Consider the following 24,295-nt stretch of genomic DNA (forward strand, 5'->3'; position numbering starts at 1 on the left):
AAAGAAAGAAAGAAAGAAAGAAAGAAAGAAAGAAAGAAAGAAAGAAAAAGAGAGAGAAAGGGAGGGAGGGAGGGAGGGAGGGAAGGAGGGAGGAAGGAAGGAAGAAAGAAGGAGGGAAGGAGGGAGGGAGGGATTATCAAATATTTAAGGATCACCTACCACGGCCCAAGGCCTAGGATAGAGAAAGATGCATCAGACACAGTGGCTGTGCTTAAGGACTAGTCTGAACCTGAACATCTCAAGACACAGACACAGTTGGGTATCTCTCAGTATCCATGGTGCCCAGCATACACTGGCTCCAAGAGTTAGTTGAACGATTGATTGAAGGAACTTGAGGAGACAGGGAAGAAAAGACATCCATATATATCTTATGTCACCCATGTGTATCTTATATTATGGGTGGAAATCTGCAGGTATTATGAAAGAGGAGTGGAGTTCAGAGGAGAAGAGAGTGCTCCCAAGAATAAGGTTCAAAAATTTCATGAAGGACGTGGTGGGGTGTAGGCTAAACCTTGAAAGATGACCAGGACAAAAACTAAGGTGGAGAACAAACACGAGCAAAGGCACAGGCTCCGTTGGTGATTATGTAACAAGTGTCCACTCAGTGTCTACTCTGTGCCCGGTACTGTGAGAACAATGGGGATACTAAACTGCTCTCTCAGAATTTATAATCCCAGAGAGGAAAGAGGCAGGAGGGTGCGTGTGTGTGTGTGTGTGTGTGTGTGTGTGCGCGTGTTGGTATAGACTGGAGCAGGACGGTGACACAGGATTAAGGGGAGGGGCTGGCGATTTGGCTAGATCAAGAACATTCAAAGGATCTAAAATTTCAGATTATGTTAGGCCTTTATTCTCCACCAGCTATAAAAGGTGTTTGATGTGGAAGGAAAGGAAACTAGCACTGACTGAGCTCCTGCTACACACCAGTGAAAAGTGCTTTGCATACAAGATTCTTATTTAATCTTCTAAACCACTTTGAAGCCGGCCTGTGTATCCCCATTTTACAAATGAGGAGGCCCAGTTTAAGTGACTAGTCAGCGGTGGAATCTTTGTGGCTCCACAGTCCTTGAGGTTTTTTATACAGCACCATGCTGATCAGACAGCAGGCTCATTCTGTACCCTCTCCTTGGGCCTTAGTTGATGGGGGGTTGGGAGGAGTGTGTGTGTGTGTGTGTGTGTGTGTGCACGCGCGCATGCATACATGTGCCTGTTCGTATTTGCCTTGCCTGCGTACAGGTACCAACTGTGGACAAGGGAGGTTCTGATTACTTCCGTCCAATTGATGCTCTGTCCACTCTTGCTGCCTCCTTGTGATTAGAATTAATTTCTGCTGATGACGCTGTGTGGAAGAGAAAGGACAGTCATCAACAGCTTGGCTTGGCGGATAAGAATATTGTCGTGCAAAATAAAGCTGGTTCCAGAGGACCTGAATTAAGAAATTCTCTCTGTTGGAGAAAGATTAGGCATTCTTTGACCAAGATCAATGTTCTATGGCCCTATCCAGGCAGGAGGACAACATGCCCCTGTTCTGGTCAGCAGCAAAGATAAAAGCAAGTGAGGCAATATATTTATTTGGAAAATGGATGGTGTATAAAAGCTAAGTGATTTTGCAAATCTCTTCCTCATCTGTAAGATTAAGACACTTGACGAGGTAAACTCCAAGGTCCTATATTAGTCAGAATTCCTTCGGTTGCAAGTGACAGAAAACCCAACTCAAACTGATTTAAGTAAAAAGGGGAATTGATTAGCTCACAAAATTTTGAAGGCCAAAGGAATACTGGTTTTAGGCATGCCTGGCTCAAGAGACTCAAGCAGGGTCATCAGGACTTGATGTCCATCTGCTTCCTGAATATTGGCTCCACTCTCTAACAGGCTATCCCTCCTCCAGATGAAAAATGGCAGCTCTTGGTGGATATCCCATCCTCTCACCATTAAAGGTGAGTTCCTCTCTCCCAAGTCCAGAACTGAGTCTCATTGGGCTTATGCCACGGCTGACTAATCACTGTGGCAAAAGGAATTCAGTGCTCTGCTTGCCAGGAAAGGGTTGACTCTATCCCCATGGAGAGTCTGGGTGGAGTCAGCTCCTCCTGAGCCACAGGGATTGAGAATGGGTGTTCAATAGGGAAAAGTGGGGTGTTAGGAAAAGGGAATAGGTTAAGAGCAGGAAACCAAACAAGGCAGGTGTCCACTGTCGGTACCCTCCTGCTCAGACATTTTGTGATTCTCTAACCACTGCTGCACCGTCAAGTTCAGCCTAGAAAATATGAAGGTCAGGGAAGTTCAGGGAGGACTTGAAGTCAGGAGGTGTGTTTAAAGGCATAGGAGAGAAAAAAGTATTTTTGAGCACCTGCTTTATGTTAGGGTCCATAACGAGTGCCCTCATGTTCATTGTCATTCAGTTTTCACAAGACTTGATTTAGTAGCCATGGTCATTCCCACTTACAGATAAGGAAATTGAGAATTAGGGGTGAACCACTTGTCTAAATATGTATTCATTTACATATTCTTCCCCCAAAGACTTCTTTGGTGGGATTGTATGAGACTGTGGGGAAACAAGGATGGGAAAGATGCCGACTCTGCCCTCTAGGACCTCACAGTCCAATGCGGAGAGAGAGGCAAAGAGCATTGGAGATCATGGGTGCGGTGGGTTCAGTCCCGGTCTGGAGGGTGCCAGGACATGCTCCCTTTTGTCCCCTCCAGGCACAAGTCCAAGGTTCCCTGCTCTGCATAGGTGGGGCATTGTTCTGAGAGTCTGCGGTTCAAGAGGAGCTTTTGTCCCTGGAGGCCCAGTGATACTCAATTGGCTTCACCCTCCAGCTATAACTAGTTGTCAAAAGAACCTGGCTCCTCTGGCCCAGGATCACCTTCACCATACTAGAGGGTCATCGTTTCCTCCACATAACCTCTTCATCTCTGCATCCAGGCTATCGTTGGTGATAGTCAGGGCCACCTCTTTCTTCTCTTCATCAGACAGTCCTTCTTCAAGGATCCCTGCTTCTGGATTTTCCCAGAAGCTTTGCTAGAGTGACAGAGGGCGAACAAGGCCACTTTGCCTTCTGGAGTTCGTGATGTTTGCTTTCAGCCTTCCTCTCGCCAACGTCCGCGGCTCAGCATTTCTCTTCTCACCACCACATTCTCTCCATCAGTCACTAGGAAATGGCCTCCATTTCTCCTCCCAGCAAAGTCCTGAGACAACCTTGGCTCAGGAAGAAGGAGGGGCCAGACTGGGCTCCAGATTCCTACCATTAGCAACAAAATATGAATTGAACACCTAACGTGTCATACACTCTGCTGGGCACAGGGGAAATGGTGGCAAACAAATTACGCAGATTTCGCAATCATGGAAGTTGGTAGTCTAGCAGAGGAGACAGTATTCAAACCTACATATATGCATGTAAAGTTACCAACATGAAAGGACCAGGAAGGAGTGCCAGGAGGTCCAGGAGGGGATATGATGGTGGCACTGACACGGACAGGAGGCTTTCTTGAGGAAGTGGCAATTGAGCAGAGGGCTAAAGAATTAGCAGGAGTTCCTAGAGCCAGTGAGGCAGGGGGTCTGCCATGGAGGGAGAATGGAACGGCACAGAACTGGTCTAAGAAATCCTGTTGCCCAAGGGATAGATGAGAGCATGAGATAGCATATGACTTGTTGTCTTATTGTTACTAAAACAGAGCAGGACTGAATGAGATACAGAACAGGCATGTTTGATACCCTGATGCTGAGCAGACCCTGCTTAGTGTTTGTCAGAGGTGGGGAGGCAGCCAGGCAGACAGACAGGCCAGCTGGCCCAGCAGAGGTGTGGGAGAATGAGAACAGAAAAGAAAAGCTCCGGAGGAAATATGTTCCATCCTAAAGATTGGATAAATGTGTTAGTCTCATGGGAACTTTAAGCCCAACTTGTTACCCATCCTGGGAGTGGGATCACATCAGCTTTGCCTGACATGAAACCAAGATGTCCCCCAAGGAGCAGTAGATACCAGGAAATGACAAAAACCAGACATTACAATGGAGCTTCATTGTAGGAATCAGAGGAGTCGCCTGGCACAACTGTGCAGCAAAATTAAATTAGGTAAGAAGGGTGCCGAGGAAGCCACTCGAGGGAGCATGAAGCTCCCTGGCTTCTAGAAGCCACATTCAGACATCCTATCCAGAAGCAATGGGGACACCTCCACCCGGTTCCTCAAGACAAGAACCTGGTATGTTAGCCTCGATACCTTTCCTAGTTCAGCTACCTCTGTAAGCACCCTACATTCAATCTCCAAGTCATGTCAGTTTTACTTTACAGATATTGCTAATTCTATCCCTCCCTCCTTACTCCATGGCTGTGTCCTACCTCAGGCCCTCACCAGCCTCCCTGGATCAGAATGTCCTCCCCGTCTCTAGGTTTGGTCTCTTCCAAACCATCCTCCACCAGGGCCACTGGAGTGATCATCCCGAACCCACATCTGACATTCTCTCTCCCTCCCCTAAGACCCTGCCATGGCTCCTCATTTCCTGCAGGATAAAGCTCACGCTCATTACATCACACAAGGCACTCATGACCTGTCTTTGTGTGTTTCTTTCTTCCTTCTTCAGCTCGTAGAAGGCATTCCAGCTGTGCCAAATGTCTTAGAGTCTTCGAAGGATGGCCAGGCTTCGCCCTGCTCGCACATCATGCCTCTGCCTTTGTTCAGAGATGCCTTTCCCTGTCCTATTTTCACCTGGCCAACTCCTATTTTTCCTTCAGGTGCCCCAGATTTCAACCTTATTCTTCACCTGTTTGTTTATTGCCTATTTTCCCCACTGTGATATGAGCTCCGTGAGAATAGAGATCCTGTTGTTTTGTGCACAGTTGTATCTCAGCACCTAGAAAAGTACACATTATGTAATAGATTCTCAATTATTTGTTAACTAAATTGTTCAGTGAAGACTCATCTCAAAAACAAAAACAAAAACCACTGGCCCCCGCCCCCCACTCAGTTCAGCTCAGAAGTCTAAGATGTCTTCCGGGTCCCTCCAGTGTTCATTCTTACCTTCTGCGCCCCACTTCCCCTCCCGCCTTCTGCTGGAGTAGCCAGTGCCCTGCACTGCCGTTCTTATTTACAAGGCTTCTCCAAGGGCTGCTCAAGGGCAGGGACTGACTTCTCATCCCAAATCCACAGCAAGTAGCCCAGAGCCTTACATAGCACATAATCAATTTTGAATAAATGAATGAATTCATTTTAAGACAGCTAAAGTACTTTTCCCATTTAGGTTATTACAGAATATTGAGCAGAGTTCCCTGTGCTATACAGTAGGTCCTTACTGGTTATCTATTTTAAATATAGCAGTGTGTATGTGTCAATCCCAACCTCCTATTCTACACTCCCCCCAACGTTTCCCCCCTGGTAACCATATGTTTGTTCTCTAAATCCGTGAGTCTGTTTCTGTTTTGTAAATAAGTTCAATTGTATCATTTTTTTTTAGATTCCGCATATAAGCGATATCATATGATATCTGTTTTTCTCTGACTTACTTCACTTAGTATGATAATCTCCAGGTCCATCCCTGAAACTAAGACAACAGTGTTAATCAACTATACTCCAATATAACATAAAAATTTAAATAAAATAAATTTACAAATTAAAAAAAGAAAGTTAAAATAATTTTTTAAATTATAGCATAATTTTTAAAAGCCGTAGGGCTTGGAATTGGACAGACCTGAGCTTAAGTCCTAACCAGTTGCTGGCTGAGTCATGTTAGACAAGTGACATCTCTCAACCTCAGTTTTCTAACCTGCAGCGTGAGGATAATAAAATCTACCTTGCTTGTGCATAATAAATGAAACTAGCACAGTGCCTGGAAAATAGGAGGTAGTCATAAACGTTTATCCCATCCCCTGAGTTTCAAGTTCAAAACGATAGTTAAAAAGAAAATAGCGCAAGGGTGAGAAAGTCATAAGGTGTTAAAGCCAGGAGGACCCTAACGCTTGCAACCTGCTCCAAGGTGCCACTGCACAAATATTTACTTTGGTCTTTGGTCTTGTTTTTACTGTACAGCTGAAGCTTCTGATAATATCTGTGAGCATCTCTCAGAGAAGCAGGGCCTCCTCTTAGGCTGCAGCACGTCCAAGTCCCAACAATTGCTGAACAGGGCCCAGCTGCACAGGCACAGCCGATTCTGAGAGCCAGTTGCCAGAGCTGCGGTCAACCATCAGTGGGAAAGGGAGGTACTGCTGGGGAATTGCTGGAGCCTAGAGTGAAGGAGGAGGGGAGGGGAGGGAGCCACAAAGCGAGCGATAGCGTGGGGGCTGGAGGGAGAGATTATTAACTTCCCCCTTGGGTGAGCAGGGGGCCCGAGACAGACAGAGGGGCTATAAATACAGCAGTCCAGGGGAAGTCAGGAAGGGAGAGGTCCTCGGAGACTGCGGTGTGCTAGATAGAGATGCCAGAGTGACTGGAGGGGGTGTTAGACGTCCATCCTACGACGGCAAGGCAGCTTCCTTTCCCCTCCCGCTGTCTCCAAGGATCTATTCAGGGAGTACTTTTTCCAGGTAGGGCTGCTGATCCCAGTCAAGCTCTGACCCACTTCTCAAGCTCCTGCGCACGCCCACCTCTCTCGTTTCACCTGCTGCATCTCCACCAGATCCTGTGTAACCCCCAGACCAGTGGTTCTCACTTAGGGGTGAATCGTCCCCACAGGGAATGTGTGACAATGTCTGAAGACATTTTTGTTTATCCCAAAAGAGTGGCGGATTCTGCTGGCACCTAAAGAAAGAGGCCAGGGATGATGCTAGGCATCCTACAGTGTGCAGGACAGTTGCCTACACCATGGGCTCGTCCAGCCCCAAATGTCAACAGCGTCTACACTGTCAGCAGCCTGAGGCAGGACCGCCAGTCTTTGTTTATATACTCAGCATGTGTACTCTATAAGCTATTACATGGCCCAACACATAGGAGGTGCTTGGTAAGTGTCCCTTGAGGGAATAAATGAGTAACAAATGATGAATGAATGGCAACAACCTTCCTAATGTTGTTTTAAGTCCCAAAATCCCCCTCGCTCATCCCTTCCAGACTCAGCACACTATACCTGAGGTCAGGTCTCCATCTGTCCTGGCCCAGCCAGGCTCTAGCCTGATTTCTCTTCTAAATACACTGTTAGAGTGGCAGGCACCACCCTCACACCTGGTAAGGCTGTCCCTCGTCTGAGTGGTGGGAAAGGATATCCCCTGCTCCAGGGATGCACTTCTCCTAGGGAAGAGCAGAGAGAGTGAGCCTTAGGACTAGAGGTCACCTAGGTCCACCTCCAGCCAATTTTATGGGAGAGGAAACTGAGGCCCACAGCATGGAAGGACCTGCAAGTTCTTATCCCTATACATCCAGGAAACAGAACTTTAAAAATAATTTCTTTATCTCTCCCTCCCTCTGTCTCTCTGTCCTTCTTTTTCTCCTTCCCTTACCTTGTTTTTTTAGCTTGTTTGTCTTCTCCCTGCCTCTGTTAATAGGCCTAACATGTGTAAAATGACTCTGGAAACAAATCTGAACCTGACATACCCTCGTCCTTAAAGAACTCATGCTTTGTTGGCAATGACAGGCTCATAAATAATAGTGATAATTTTAAAAGCTACTACATAGCAACATTGTGCTGGGTGCTTTGGATGTACAGTTCTTAATTAGCACAATTGCGCTGTGAGGTAGGTAGCATTATCCATTTCAGAGATGAGAAAACTGAGGCTCAGAGAATATAAGTGTCTTGCCCAAGGTCACACAGCTAAATGTATAGCAGCCAAGATTAAAACCCATGCTTTTCAGATTCTAAAGCCCACATTTAAATGTACAACAGTATACAGTGTCAGGGGACAAGGCTTAAGACCAGATTATAGAAAGCCAGGAATGCCAGATTTCAGAATTTAGATCTTACCCTGTAGGTGACAGGGAATCAGCATGGGGTTGTAAGTCAGGAAGTGACACGGTTAGCAATTGTGAGAATGGGACTCTCAGCAGAAAAGGGGAGAACTTGAAGGCAAGAAGACCAGTTAGGAGGCTGAAGCACAGTTCAGGTAAGAGATAAGGGTCTGAACTAAAGGACTAACGGTGGGAGAAGAGGAGGGGGCAGGGTTACGACGTGTTTAAGAAGTAAAATAAGCAGCACATGGTCCGTTACAGGTATTTCCTGCCCTTGAGGGGCAGCAAATAACGCAAGTAAAAAGGGCTCTGGAGTTAGACATATTTGGGTCCAAATCCTGGTAAATCCACTTGCTGCTTGTGCAGGAGGTGTTGGACATCTCTGAGTGATACTGAGGGTCTGGTGGGTGGTGTGGGTAGAGCGCCCAGCACAGAGCCAGAGCCCCACTCCTGACACTCACAGCATCTTCACCCTCAGCTCTTAGCTAAGCAGGTGAACTCAGGACATGTACTGTAACCCCCAAAGATGTCCAGACCTCAATCCTTGGAACCTAGAGATATAAATGTTACCTAATATAGAGACAAGGTCTCTGTAGATGTCATTTCTAGGGATCTTGAGGTGCGAGAGTATCCTGGATTATCTGGGTGGGCCCTAAATGCAATCACATGTATCCTTATAAGAGGATGGCGGAGGGACATGTGACCTCAGAGGCAGAGACCGGAGTGATGTGGTCACAAGCCAAGGAATGCCCGCAGCCACCAGACGCCGGGAGAGGCCAGAAACGGTTTCTTCCCTAGAGCCTCAAGATGAGTGTGACCCTGTTACCACCTTGACTTTGGCCCATTGAAATGGATTTCAGTCTTCTGGCCTCAGGAACAGCGAGAGACTAAATTTCTGTTGTTTTAAGCCACTAAGTGTGTGGTACTTTGTTTCAGTGGCAATAGGAAATGAATATAGAACCTCATAGCTATCCGCAACTTTCAGCATTCTTTAGTGGTTTGGACACCTCCCCACCATTTATACCTGCGTGCTCATCTCCAGCCTCTTCTCTGAAGTGAGCCTCCCAGAAAATACCCACCCTCTTGAGTTGTACTTCACTTATCAAAGAGGAGGTGTCCCTTGCCATCAGTCTGTCTCTCCCTTCCTTCTGTCTGTCCTTCTCTGCCTCTCTCTGCCTCTATTTTTGTCTTGCTCATCTCATTTGCTGTCTCTCCTCTTTTTTTTTTTTTTTTTTTTTTTTTTTGCGGCACACGGGCCTCTCCCTGCTGTGGCCTCTCCCATTGCGGAGCACAGGCTCCGGACGCACAGGCTCAGTGGCCATGGCTCACGGGCCCAGCCGCTCGGCGGCATGTGGGATCTTCCCGGACCGGGGCACGAGCCCATGTCCCCTGCATCAGCAGGCGGACTCCCAACCACTGCGCCACCAGGGAAGCCCTACTGTCTCTCCTCTTATGCCTGTGTTTCCCTGTTTCTTTCCTTTTGTCTCTTTCTCTCTCATCCTCTGCCTTTCTCCCTTTCCCTCCCCCCATCACCCTCCCTGTTGTCTACAGTTGCATGTTTCTCTCCCTTTCCCTCTCCCTCTCTCAATGTTTCTCTCTCTCTCACTCTTTCTGTCTGTCTCTCTCTCTCAGTCTGATTCTCTCTCTCTCTCTGTCATCCACTTCGTAGGTTTCTGTGTCTGCCCCTCATTCCTTTCTCTCCAGTTTTCAAGTTTGAGTTTCTCTCGGCCCCCAACTTTCCGCTCCATCCTGACGCGTTTCTCCCTGTATCTTCCTGTCTGCTTGCATCTCTCTCTCTTTTGGTCTCTGCCCCTGCCTCTCTCTCCCTGTCTCTTCCTCTCTCCTGCTGTGTCTCCCTGTCTTTCTCTCCCATTCATGGCCTCCTTACCCCAGGGGGTGCCTCAGGACTTGCATGGCATTGGAGAGGAGTCTGTGATTATATATGCAGCCTCTGCACCGCACTCAAGAGACAGATCCATCTGTTTAGTCATGCACCTGTCTGACCCCATGGGAGGATGGGTGAGGCAGGCAGAGACAAAAGATCCTTCACATCCCACTGTTCTTCTGCCTTTACCTAGAGGCTCCTGGGCAGTTGCCTCTCAACATTCCAGCAGTGCTGTCAGCCTTACCAAAGAGAAATCACTTTTCCTTGGCCGACTGCTCTGCAGAATTAATCAGTCCCCTTCAATGGGAATCATCTTTTGCTGGCGTGAGTAGGAGTGTGAGAAGAGAAAGAATTCTAGGTGGGGGCTTCCCTGCAGGGAGCAGGTAGGAGTTAAATTTTCGTATTTGGAGGCAGGATGGTGGCAAGGAAAGACCTTCATGAGGACAGGGACTGTGTCTGTTTTTCTTGTCATTGTATCCTAGGTCCTAGAATGGTGTCCGGCACGTCATGATTATGTGAATGATGAATGAGTGAATGAATGAACGAATGAATGGGCTTCAATCCTTTGTGTGCCAGTATCTGGTGAGCCTCATTGAACAAGTCCCTTCTAATTTTTCATCTGCAAAACGGGGATAGCGGGACTTCCCTGGCAGTCCAGTGGTTAAGACTTCGCCTTCCAATGCAGGGGGGCAGGTTCAATCCCTGATCGGGGAGCTAAGATCCCACATGCGTCGGGGCCAAAAACCCAAAACCGAAAACAGAAGCAATATTGTAACAAATTCAATAAAGACTTTAAAAATATGGGGAGAGCAATCAGACCTGCCTGCAGCACACATCTGTGGGGAGAGAGGAAGCGAAATATGGTATCTGCTGAGCGGGGCCGGACCTCAGCTGTCTGCAGGGCAGGGAGGCCAGGAGTGCTCAGCAGTGGTTCTGGAAGAGCTGGAGGGAGTGAGAGGTGTGGAGCTGGCTTCAGACATGAGGGCCTGGGGAAGGGAGGCCACAGGCCAGGCGGGAGGATGGGTATGAGATGCGTCCCCTCTGGCTTTGCTCTGGGAGGTGAGGGGGAGCTTCAGTCAGTCAGGAAACTGCCACGTGCCAAGAAGGAGGTGTTCCTCAATCCCACCCTGGAGGCTGACTGTTATCCCCAGTGGTGGGATTGGGCTGGACTTAGCAGGAGACCAGTTATGAAGTGACTGGTCAGAGGTCCTGTTTCAGATGAGGAGGGTCACTCATGCTCGATGCTGCCCAGATGCCCCGCCTCCTCCAAGCCTGCTGAAGCCCCACTTTATCAACGAGGACTCCTCTGACCACTCTACTTTCTGCTGCGACCTGCTGCCTGCCCCCCAGCACTCCCCTTGCCCGTTTCCTTACCTGCTTCATAGGACACATCACTGCCTGGCATCTCAGCAATGTACGAGTGTACTGGATTAGCAGTTCGTCTCCAGTAGCTAGAATGTAAGCTTCATGAAGACAGGGGTCTTGGTCAGTTTTGTTCACCGTGCTAAGCACCTAAATAACTTGGCACAGAGTAGGTTCTCGATAAATATTTGTTGAATGAAAGAACGGGTATGGGATTTTTCATAAGCTTATGGTGTTGAAGCCTTTGCTTTAACATACCATGTTAACGCTGGAAAGAACTTGAGAGACTATACATGTTACCCACAGAGAAGTTAAGGCCAGAGAAAGGAAATGGCCAAGATCACACGGAAAGTTACCGATTGAAACCAGGTTGGTCTCTTGATTCCCATTTATGGGCTCATTCAATGCACCAGGCCTGAGGTCCTGAGATAAGAGAACAGAGGGTCCTGCAGTCACTGCCATTCTCCCAGGGCCCTTGGATGCCCTCTGAGAGCCAGGGGCAAGAAGATGGAGAGGGAGCAGAAGGGAACAGGCCATGCAGTGAGCAAAAGTTTATGGCGTGAATAATCCTAGAGACGTGGTGGTTCAGAAACCATTTCCATTATTGATATCTTTCTATTTCTGATTGAGGACCTGGGTGCCCAACATCTCACAGGCATCTTGAACTCAAGCTGAACTCCTAAACTCTCCCCTGAGCCTTTCCTCCCTCAGTCTTCCACATTCCAGAGCACAGCACCCCCATTCACCCAGCTACCTGGGCTAAGTACGCGGAGTCACCCTTCCTTCCTTCCTCTCTCTCAAGCCCCACATCCAACCTGTCAGCAGATCCTGCCAGTTATTCCCCCCCACGACATATCTTCCCATCTCTACTGCCTCCATCCTGGTCCAGGGCCCCATCTTTCCCCTGGACCATCGCTGTATTCTCCTGTCTGGCTCGCCTGCTTCCACTCTTGCTTTCTTATTTTTAGCAAAGCAATGACCTGACCTTTTAAAATTATAAATCAGACCATCTCATTTTCCTGCTTAAAATTCTTCATTCACTTAGATGCTTCCCATTCACTTAGAAAATCCAGAGTCCTGAAGGTGACCCAGAATAATGTGCCTCGTGATCTAACCCTTGCCTCTCCCTCCACACCAGCCCTCTTTCAGCCTGTCTGTCCCACCCAAGGACCCTTCCCACACACGTTTCCTTCTTCCTAGATGCTTCCGTACCCACTGCCCACTCTCAGTTCACAGATGCCTGCCCACACCCCCTCTCTAAGGCAGTACCCCATTGCCCTCAGGTACAGACTCTGTGCATTTTCTTCCTAGCACTATTAAAATTGCAGTTACGTATTTATTCAGTGTTTTTGCATTACTTTGTTACCGTTTCTGCTTCTGGATTTAAAAATCCTTGTCTTGGTTGGTTGTTTTATGTTTGGTTGGTTGGTTTTCGGTTTTTAGTTTTTGGATTCTAACCACAGTATATACCCTGCGCCTTCTAGAGAACTTGAACATACTAGATGATCAATAAAACATATTGAGCGAACAGATGATAAATACAACCATAGATGGGCCCTGGTTTTTATTGCCAACAGAATACAAGTTTAAATTCCATAATTTGACATTCAGAGCCTTCGCTAACCTGACGCCAGCCTAGCATTGCAGCCCCACCTTCCCCTCTACACTTCAGCTCCCTTGGTCCACGGGCCCTTCTCTGTCTTATTTCTGGCCCAGGATCACGGGCCTCAGACCCACTCCCCACTTCTACTGATGCTAATCTCTCTCTTCCTCCCTCTTTCAGATTTGTCTTTGTCTGTCAAATCTTGACTGTATACCCACTTCCATGAAGCCTTTCAAAATTCCTCCATTTGAAATTAAATCTCCAACATGTCCACAGAATTTAGTGTCTCAATTTATGGTCACGCCCAAGAGAAGAGAAAGCATGCATGGTGTTAAAAGGCATTCAGGTTGCCCTTCCCCCTGAGAGTGAAGACTACCGCCACGTCCTGCCTGCCGTACACAGTGGGGTGTTACTCCAGGACCTTGCTCCAGACAGGTCTGGACTCAAAGAGGGCTAAAAATCCTCAACAGGAACTCTCCAGTAATTAAGCAGCACCCAGCAACAAATGAGCACAGGTCCCTGGCATGCCCTCAAACTTGCTTTTCACTAAGTACCATGATTTCTCCAAATACCTACCATATGAACTCAGAATAATAAAACTTCAGAAGAGAGTAACCTCAGAGCCCTGCTCCACCCCTGCTGTGAGATCTGGGAGGGCCAGACAGAATTTCGAGATAAGGACCCTCACTTCACCCTCAGCCGTGTGGCTGACAGGGTCTTGGTGCTCCAACCAGGTGTCAGGTCTGTGCCTCTGAGGTGGGAGAGCCAAGTTCAGGACACTGGTCCACCAGAGACCTCCTGGCTCCATGTAATATCGAATGGCTCTCCCACAGATCTCCATCTCAGCGCAAAGACCCAGCCCCACTCATCAACCAGCAAGCTACAGTGCTGGACACCCTATGCCAAACAACTAGCAACACAGGAACACAACCCCACCCATTAACAGAGAGGCTTCCTAAAATTATAATAAGGTCACAGACACCCCAAAACAGGCCACTAGATGCGGTCCTGCCCACCAGAAAGACAAGATCCAGCCTCATCCACCAGAACACAGACACCAGTCCCCTCCACCAGGAAGCCTACACAACCCACTGAACCAACCTTAGCCACTGGGAACAGACACCAAAAACAATGGGAACTACGAACCTGCAGCCTGCAAAAAGGAGACCCCAAACACAGTAAGTTAAGCAAAATGAGAAGACAGGGAAACGCACAGCAGATGAAGGAGCAAGGTAAAAACCCACCAGACCAAACAAATGAGAGGAAATAGGGAGTCTACCTGAAAAAGAACTCAGAATAATGATAGTAAAGATGATCCAAAATCTTGGAAATAGAATGGAGAAAATACAAGAAACGTTTAAAAAGGACCTAGAAGAACTAAAGAGCAAACAAACAATGATGAACAACACAATAAATGAAATTTAAAATTCTCTAGAAGGAATCAATAGCAGAATAACTGAGGCAGAGAAATGGATAAGTGACCTGGAACATAAAATAATGGAAATAACTACTGTAGAGAAGAATAAAGAAAAAAGAATGAAAAGAATTGAGGACAGTCTCAGAGACCTCTGGAACAACATGAAATGCACCAACATTCGAATTATAGGGGTCCCAGAAGAAGAAGAGAAAAAGAAAGGGACTGAGAAAATATTTGAAGAGATTATAGTTGAAAATTTCCCTAATATGGGAAAGGAAATAGTCAATCACGTCCAGGAAGCACAGAGAGCCCCATACAGGATAAATCCAAGGAGAAACACGCCAAGACACATATTAATCAAACTATCGAAAATTAAATACAAAGAAAACATATTAAAAGCAGCAAGGGAAAAACAACAAATAACACACAAGGGAATCCCCATAAGGTTAACAGCTGATCTTTCAACAGAAACTCTGCAAGCCACAAGGGAGTGGCAGGACATATTTAAAGTGACGAAAGGGAAAACCTACAAGGAAGACTACTCTACCCAGCAAGGATCACATTCAGATTCAACAGAGAAATTAAAACCTTTACAGACAAGCAAAAGCTAAGAGAATTCAGCATCACCAAACCAGCTTTACAACAAATACTACAGGAACTACTCTAGGCAGGAAACACAAGAGATGGAAAAGACCTACAATAGCAAACCAAAAACAATTTAGAAAATGGTAATAGGAACATACATATTGATATTTACCTTAAATGTAAATAGATTAAATGCTCCAACCAAAAGACATAGCCTGGGCTTCCCTGGTGGCGCAGTGGTTGAGAGTCTGCCTGCTGATGCAGGGGACGCAGGTTCGTGCCCCAGTCTGGGAGGATCCCACATGCCATGGAGCAACTAAGCCTATGAGCCATGGCTGCTGAGCTTGCGCATCCGGAGCCTGTGCTGTGCAACGGGAGAGGCCACAACAGTGAGAGGCCCGAGTACTGCAAAAAAAAAAAAAAAAAAAGACGTAGACTGGCTGAATGGATACAAAACAAGATTGCTATATATGCTGTCTACAAAAGACCCACTTCAGACCTAGAGACATATACAGACTGAAAGTGAGGGGATGGAGTAAAATATTCCATGCAAATGGAAATCAACAGAAAGCAGGAGTAGCAATTCTCATAGCAGACAAAATAGACTTTAAAATAAAGACTATTACAAGAGACAAAGAAGGACACTACATAATGATCAAAGGATCAATCCAAGAAGAAGATATAACAATTGTAAATATTTATGCATCCAACATAGGAGCACCTAAATACATAATACAAATGCTAACAGCCATAAAAGGGGAAATCGACAGTTACACAATCATAGTAGGGAACTTTAACACCCCACTTTCACCAATGGACAGATCATCCAATATGAAAATAAATAAGGGAACACAAGCTTTAACTGATACATTAAACAAAATGGACTTAATATTTATAGGACATGTCATCCAAAAACAACAAAATACACTTTCTTCTCAAGTGCTCATAGAACATTCTCCAGGATAGATCATATCTTGGCTCACAAATCAAGCCTTGGTAAATTTAAGAAAATTGAAATCGTATCAAGTATCTTTTCCGATCACATCACTGTGAGACTAGATAACAATTACAGGAAAAAATCTGTAAGAAATACAAACACATGGAGGCTAAACAACACAGTACTAATTAACCAAGAGATCACTGAAAAATCAAAGAGGAAATCAAAAAATACCTAGGAACAAATGACAATGAAAACATGTTGACTCAAAACCTATGAGATACAGCAAAAGCAGTTCTAAGAGGGAAGTTTATAGCAATACAATCCTACCTCAAGAAACAAGAAACATCTCAAATAAACAACCTAACCTTACACCTAAAGCAATTAGAGAAAGAAGAACAAAAAAACCCCAAAGTTAGCAGAAGGAATGAAATCATAAAGATCATATCAGAAACAAATGAAAAAGAAATGAAGGAAACGATAGCAAATATCAATAAAACTAAAAGCTGGTTCTTTGAGAAGATAAACGAAATTGATAAAACATTAGCCAGACTCATCAAGAAAAAAAGGGAGAAGACTCAAATTAATACAATTAGAAATGAAAAAGGAGAAGTAACAACTGACACTGCAGAAATACAAAGGATCATGAGAGATTACTACAAGCAACTATATGCCAATAAAATGGACAACCTGGAAGAAATGGATGAATTCTTAAAAAAGCACAACCTTCTGTGGCTGAACCAGGAAGAAATAGAAAATACAAACAGACCAATCACAAGCACTGAAATTGAAACTGTGATTAAAAATCTTCCAACAAACAAAAGCCCAGAACCAGATGGCTTCACAGGCGAATTCTATCAAAGATTTAGAGAAGAGCTAACACCCATTCTTCTCAAACTCTTCCAAAATATACCAGAGAGAGGAGCACTCCCAAACTCATTATATGTGGCCACCATCACCCTGACACCAAAACCAGACAAAGATGCCACAAAGAAAGAAAACTACAGGCCAATACCAATGATGAACATAGGTGCAAAAATCCTAACCAAAATACTAGCAAACAGAATCCAACAGCACATTAAAAGGATCATACAACATGATCAAGTGGGGTTTATCCCAGGAATGCAAGGATTCTTCAATATAAGTAAATCAATCAGTGTGATACACCATATTAAAAAACTGAACTATAAAAACCATATGATCATCTCAATGGATGCAGAAAAATCTTTTGACAAAATTCAACACCCATTTATGATAAAAACCCTCCAGCAAGTAGGCATAGAGGGAACTTACCTCAACATAATAAAGGCCATATATGACAAACACACAGCCAACATTGTTCTCAATGGTGAAAAACTGAAACCATTTCCTCTAAAATCAGGAACAAGACAAGGTTGTCCACGCTCACCAGTAGTATTCAACTTAGTTTTGGAAGTTCAGCCACAGCAATCAGAGAAGAAAAAGAAATAAAAGGAATACAGATTGGAAAAGAAGAATTAAAGCTGTCACTGTTTGCAGATGACATGATACTATACATAGAGAATTCTAAAGATACTAACAAAAAAATACTAGAGCTAATCAATGAATTTGGAAAAGTAGCAGGATACAAAATTAATGCACAGAAATCTCTTGCATTCCTATACACTAATGATGAAAAATCTGAAAGAGAAATTAAGGAAACGCTTCCATTTGCCATTGCAACAAAAAGAATAAAATACCCAGGAATAAACCTACCTAAGGAGACAAAAGACCTGTATGCAGAAAGCTATAAGACACTGATGAAAGAAATTAAAGACAATACAAACAGATGGAGAAATATACCATTTTCTTGGATTGGAAGAATCAACACTGTGAAAATGACTATACTCCCCAAAGCAATCTACAGATTCAATGCAATCCCTATCAAACTACCACTGGCACTTTTCACAGGACTAGAAAAAATTTTTTCACAATTTCTTTGTAAACACAAAAGACCCCGAATAGCCAAAGCAATCTCAAGAAAGAAAAACGGAGCTGGAGGGATCAGACTCCCTGACTTCAGACTATACTACAAAGCTACAGCAATCAAGACAGTATGGTACTGGCACAAAAACAAAAATATAGATCAATAGAACAGGATAGAAAGCACAGAGATAAACCCATGCACATATGGTCATTTTATTTTTGATAAAGGAGGCAAGAATATACAATGGAGCAAAGACAGCCTCTTCAATAAGTGGTGCATGGAAACCTGGACAGCTGCATGTAAAATAATGAAATTAGAACACTCGCTAACACTATACACAAAAATAAACTCAATATGGATTAAAGACCTAAATGTAAGACCAGACACTATAAAACTCTTAGAGGAAATCATAGGCAGAATATTCCATGACATAAATCACAGCAAGATCCTTTTTGACCCACCGCCTAGAAAAACGGAAATAAAAACAAAAATAAACAAATGGGACCTAATGAAACTTAAAAGCTTTTGCACAGCAAAGGAAAAAATAAACAAGACAAAAAGACAACCTTCAGAATGGGAGAAAATATTTGCAAATGAAGCAACTGACAAAGGATTAATCTCCAAAATTTATAAGCAGTTCATGAAGCTCAATATCAAAAAAGCAAAAAACCCAATCCATAAATGGGCAGAAGACCTAAATAGACATTTCTCCAAAGATATACAGATTGCCAACAAACACATGAAAGGATGCTCAACATCACTAATCCTTAGAGAAATGCAAATCAAAACTACAATGAGGTATCACCACACACCCGTCAGAATGGCCATCATCAAAAAATCTACAAACAATAAATATGGGAGAGGGTGTGGAGAAAAGGGAACACTCTTGCACTTTTGGTGGGAATGTAAATTGATACAGCCACTATGCAGAACAGTATGGAGATTCCGTAAAAAACTAAAAATAGAACTACCATATGAACCAGCAATTCCACATCTAGGTGTATACCCTGAGAAAACCATAATTCAAAAAAGTCATGTACCACAATAATCATTGCAGCACTATTTACAATAGCCAGGACATGGAAGCAACCTAAGTGTCCATCGACAGATGAATTGGTAAAGAAGTTGTGGCACATATATACAATGGAATATTACTCAGCCATAAAAAGAAATGAAATTGAGTTTTTTCTAGTGAAGTGGATAGACCTAGAGCCTGTCATACAGAGTGAAGTAAGTCAGAAAGAGAAAAACATGTACTGTATGCTAACATATATATGGAATCTAAAAAAAAAAGAAATTGGTTCTGAAGAACCTAGGGGCAGGACAGAAATAAAGATGCAGATGTAGAGAATGGACTTGAGGACATGTGGAGGGGGAAGGGTAAGGTGGGACAAAGTGAGAGTGTGGCATGGACATATATACGCTACCAAATGTAAAATAGATAGCTAGTGGGAAACAGCTGCATAGCACAGGGAGATCAGCTCAGTGCTTTGTGTCCACCTAGAGGTGGGATAGGGAGGGTAGGAGGGAGATGCAAGAGGGAGGAGATATGGGGATATATGTGTCTGTATAGCTGATTCACTTTTTTATAAAGCGGAAACTAACACACCATTGTAAAGCAATTATACTCCAATAAAGATGTTAAAATAAATAAATAAAAGACACAGGTTCATATGCCACCTCTATCACTTTCGAGGCACAAGGCTCTGGGTCAATTATGCAAAGTCTGCTTTTTTCAGTTTCCTGTTAAATATGTGTCGAATTGTGCTTCGGCCTTGCAGGGATGTGGTGGGGGTTATCGACAGTAAGTAAGTACACTGTACGGTGCCCAGGGTATGCTAGGGAAAAAAATGGTAGTTGCTTTTGTAAAGGTGAGAATGCAACAGCCTGTTTGCTAGTAGAGTTAGTTGGGACATGTTAGTTTCCTCTTCTAGACTGTAAACAGAATTTGTCTAATTCTTCTTTAAGCTCAATCTCTGCCCTTCTTCATGCCAGTACACACATGGGAGGAGCCCCCAGAATGTTAGAATGAATGAACAAGTGAATGAATGAATGAGAATATCCCAGCCCTCATTGCCTGTTAAAGCGTCCCACCAAGTGCTGGAGCTATTGACGCCCACCTTTTACTTTAAAACAGCTCTGGGCAGAAGTCACCAAGTCAGTCTGAGTTTCAGACAACCCCAGACAAACCCTCCTGCTTCTCTGATTCAAGGGCCCTGATCCCACCTGCTGCCTGTTCCTGCCCTCTGCGAGAAGCCCATCGGGAGCTACAGAAGAATCTGAGGAGGATGACATTTTGAATTTACAGGCCGTTCTGAGGTTTTTGTTGGCAATGAAGAGTTGGGAGTTTTCACCCCAATTTTTTTCTCTCTTATTTCTGCAGTATATCAGAAAAGGTTCCAGCCAAGAGAGCTATTGCTTTCTCCTTGCCTAGATCTTAAATCTTTGTTCAAAGACAGCTTGTTTTAATTGAAAATGTTCAGTCAGTCTCTTCACTCCTGTCACCCACGTCTCATTTCTTGACTCCAGCAGGGCCAGTGCAGTAAATAATCTGGAGTGAGGCTCTCAGGGCTTAGGAAATATGTAATACTATTGGAAAGAGAAAGAGGGTTGTCCCTGACAATTCCCACCTTTAAAACACTGTCTTTTAAACAGAGCTTGCTGAAATGATCAGCACCTCACTGAGGGACATTTTACTGCAACAGCCCAACTCCTCCACCTTGTAGAGCCCAGGAGTATTGAGTACCAAGGAGATCTCCTAGGCTTGCTTCCAGTCTGGGCGAATCTGGCGTTCACTGCAGGTCAGGAGGAAGGGTTCAGGCTTCCCTCTGGCCCCATTCATGCACTTACTTAGTCAGCACCCACGTGTTAGTGACATACCTCACCACCATAATCCTGTGAGGCAGGCATTGTTATTCACATTTTACAGGTGAGGAAATGAGGGCTCAGGGAGATGGGAAAGCCTCTGCAAGGCCACACTGTGTTTCAGTTCTCCTCTGCTGCGTAACAAATCTCCCCCAAACTTAATGTTTAAAACCACAGCTACTCTCTCTTGTTTTCTGTGGGTCAGAAATTTGGGAAGGGCTCCCCTGAGTACTCTTAGCTTGGCATCGTTGACGCAGCGGCAGTGAGACAGTGGCTGGAGCTGGAGCTGGAGCTGTAGTGTGCTGGAGGAGCTGCTGCGGGCTGGCCAGGAACCTCTCTCTAAAGTAATCTCTCCACAAAGTCTCAGGGCCTCTCCCTGCAGCCCCTCCATGGGTTAGTTTGGGCTTCCTCACAGCATGCTGGCCTCAGGGCAGTCAGACAGCTTGCCTGGAAGTTCAGGGCCCCAGCTGGAACATTCGAGCAGGAAAGGTGCAAGTTATATCTGCTTTTCTGGCCTCTCCTCAGAAGTCCCACACTGTCACTTCTGCCATTCCTTTGGTGGCAAGTGAGTCACAAAGCCCACTCAGCTTCAGAGAGAGGGGATATAGATGCCACCTCTCAGTGGAGGGAGTGTCAAGGTCACATCATAGAATAACAGGTGAGATGGGAGACATTGTTGCAGACATCTTTGGAAAGTACAATCTGCCCCACACAGCATGTGGCCGAGCCAGGATTCGGATTCGGATTAGGTACATTTGATCCCAAAACTTCTACTACAGTCTTTCAGCCCCGTCCACAGGAACCCCTCCCTTCCTCTCTGCCCCTGTTGCTCTTACTGTTTTGTTTGTTTGTTTGTTTGTTTAGTTTTGGCTGCACTGGGTCTTCGTTGCTGCGCACAGGCTTTCTCTAGTTGCGGTGAGCGGGGGCTCCTCTTCATTGTGGCACATGGGCTTCTCATTGCGGTGGCTTCTCTTGTTGCAGAGCACAGGCTCTAGGTGCACGGGATCAGTAGTTGTGGCACGTGGGCTTCAGTAGTTGTGGCTCACGGACTCTACAGCACAGGCTCAGTAGTTGTAGCGCACGGGCTTAGTTGCTCCACAGCATGTGGGATCTTCCCGGAGCAGGGCTCGAACCCATTGTCCCCAAGGTTACCAAAGTAGATGACTAATCCCCGGGGTCAAGTAGGCCCTGGTCTATATGCAACAAAGGGTCTCTTGCCCTCGGGTCTTGCTTATCTGCCTCCACCCCAAGCCACCTGAAGGCAGACCATGGAAGCCCAATGATTCCCAAAGGGATGCAGTAGGTTCTAAAAGCTCTGAACACAGGCTTCGGGGTAAGACTACCTAGACCCATATCCTGGCTCCTCTCCTTCCCGGTTCTGTGACCTTGGGCAAATTACTGGACTTCTCCACATCTCAGTTTCCTCGTCTGGAAAATGAGGAAAATAATAGTATCTATCAATAATATTTAAGGTTTCGTGAAAATCAAAAGACAGTACATACAACACTTAGAATAGTGAGTGGTGATACTGTCTTGTGACTGTTCTCACTTTTCTTACTAGTCCAGAGTTGCTCCTTAACACCCACCCTTGCAGATATGAAGCTGGGGCGGAACGTGGCGAGAACGTTTCTGGATTATTACCGGCTGAACCCCATGGTCGAGAAAGTGGCGACCCCCATGCCAAGCCTGCGGTAAGTGCTGAGCAGAGCAGCGGGGGCTTGCGTCCTGCTTCACTGGCTTCTTGTTAGGGGCAGCTTCCCTTAGCCTCTCTCTGTCCCTCGGTTTCCCATCTGCGTCACGGGAAAGATGATTGGCCCTGCCGCAGAGAGTGTACGGAGCAGAAGGGCTTAACAGCACATTTCCTGAGTTGAAGTATAATTATGGGGTCAGACAGTGAGGGGTTGGTCACATTTCTGGGTCTAACATGGCAACCGACAGGGATGGAAGTTGCTGGGAGGCCGAGTCCAGTCACTGTTCCAAGCTAGTCTGCGTGTTTCCATATGCTACTTTATCTAATAGCTCCTATGTCATCTAGGCTCATAAGGTCTCTGATCCTTCAATTTCCTCATCTGTAAAGTGGGGACAGTGGTGCTCACTTAGAAGATTATTAAGAGATGTGTGTTAGAGCACCCTGCACAGTGCCAGGCATGTACGTACCCCGAGCACATGAGAGTCCCCTTCTGTCAAGATGCAAAGGCTCAGGGCTGAGAAGACACATCCCTGAGAAGTTTCCCCTCAGGTCCTCTGCTGGGGCCAACTTCTTGAGCTGGTGAAGAAACAAGGTTAGGAGATGAGTGTCCTTCCTGAGGGCTGGACCAGAGCCCAGAGTGCTGGGTGTTCCCATGACTGCTGGCGGTGAACCCAGTGAGCATCTGGGCAGTGACACCCAGTGGCATCTGGAATGTGCTGGCCCCGTCCTACCTCTTGACCTCATCTCCTACTCTCCTAGTGGTCCAGCTTCCTTGAAGGACATGACGATATCAAACTTACTGCTCCTGCCAGACCAGTCTTCCCACTGACCTTGCCCATGACCTTGCCCAAATGCTTTGCTGTCTCAGGGCTTTTGCCCTGATGTACCTTCCTCCCTACCTGTTATTAACAAAACACAGTGTTAATCACTACTATTTATTGAGCAAAGTACTTTTTGTATATGGTCTTATTCAGTCCTCCTAGACTATTCCTCATATTACAAATGAGGAAAAGGAAGCTCAGAAAGGTGACGAGAATTGCCTGAGGTCAAAGATACTTTGGCAGAGGCAGAATTTGATCCTAGGCGTTTATGATTCTAAAGCTGGACTGAAGTCCAGCTAAGCTCCACCTCAGTGTGGGTTCAAATTCTGTCTCAAGCTCATGCTAGCTTGTGGGATGTTAGGCAAGCTTCCTGGCCTCGTGAAATCTTTCTCCTCCTACCTAAAGTGGGTACCTAAAGGATGGTTTTAAAAATTAGATACAAGCGTGCTGTAGTGCCTGGCCGCCAGTAGGTGCTTAATAAATGTTTCCATCTCCTCTGGCTTCTGGGGTGCAGTCCCAGATTTCCAGACAGCTCATCACAGCCTGGGGCAAGTCCCTGGTCTTGTCTGGTTGGGCTGGATGATCTCTCAGGACCCACGTCCCATCAGGCCGGGAGTCCCACCTCTTGAGTCCCAGCTCCACAAGGAGTCTGCAACACAATGTACTCTGACTCATACTTTGTCTCAGGTTGTTCCCCCCCGTCCTGGTGGATTAGCCTTCAGAAGGAGCATCTGTGTTTCTTCTCTGTGCTCCCACAGTGCCTAGGCTGTACTGAGCATGCGTGCATGTATACATCCCTTCATTCACTCACTTAGGAAAAACAACACTTTGTGCCAAGTGTCTGGGCAGACGGGGTGCTTGAACGAGTAAATGATTAAGGCGTGACCCCGACGTTGAAGAGCTCACCTCTAGAGAATGGTGCTCAATTCATCCTTAGAAGTCCTTGGTTATGTTCTTAAAAATTTAAAGCTCCGTAAAACTCAAAAGAATTGTTAGAATCTCATTTACAAGTTAATTTGGAGATTGTCTCTTTCAGGTCCTCTGTCAGCCTGAATAAAATTATCCCGATCCTTTCCCACTTGGTTCTTGAATGTTACACTGTCGGTAAAATGGTGCTGACATCCAGGGAGAGTAGCCATCGTCATCATGCAGATGAGGTGTTGAGGCCCAGGGAGCAGACAGGCTTGGTCACAGCCATGGCTAGAGCCAGGACCCAGCATCCCCAGCCTGGCGTCCTCAGTGTCAGTTAGTGAAGAGTCCTCTGGGATGGGAAGGCAGGACCCTGCAACTGGGTCTAAAGCATTCAGGGGTTCAGAGCCCTGCTC

The 24,295-nt window shown here is 45.6% G+C and overlaps 1 protein-coding gene across 1 annotated transcript in view; it reads left to right on the forward strand.

Moving 5' to 3' along the window:
- Positions 1-24,295, forward strand: part of AGBL4 (ATP/GTP binding protein like 4) — a 1,273,876-nt gene that overhangs the window by 1,245,504 nt on the left and 4,077 nt on the right. Inside the window, exon 12 of the mRNA XM_029227007.1 lies at positions 22,054-22,150. Within this exon, the coding sequence (XP_029082840.1) occupies positions 22,054-22,150 (97 nt within the window). The remainder of the gene's footprint in view (positions 1-22,053; positions 22,151-24,295) is intronic.

Source organism: Monodon monoceros, unplaced genomic scaffold, assembly GCF_005190385.1.
Source record: "Monodon monoceros isolate NGI ecotype Baffin Bay Population unplaced genomic scaffold, NGI_Narwhal_1 Super_Scaffold_18, whole genome shotgun sequence".
Classification (NCBI taxonomy): Eukaryota; Metazoa; Chordata; class Mammalia; order Artiodactyla; family Monodontidae; genus Monodon; species Monodon monoceros.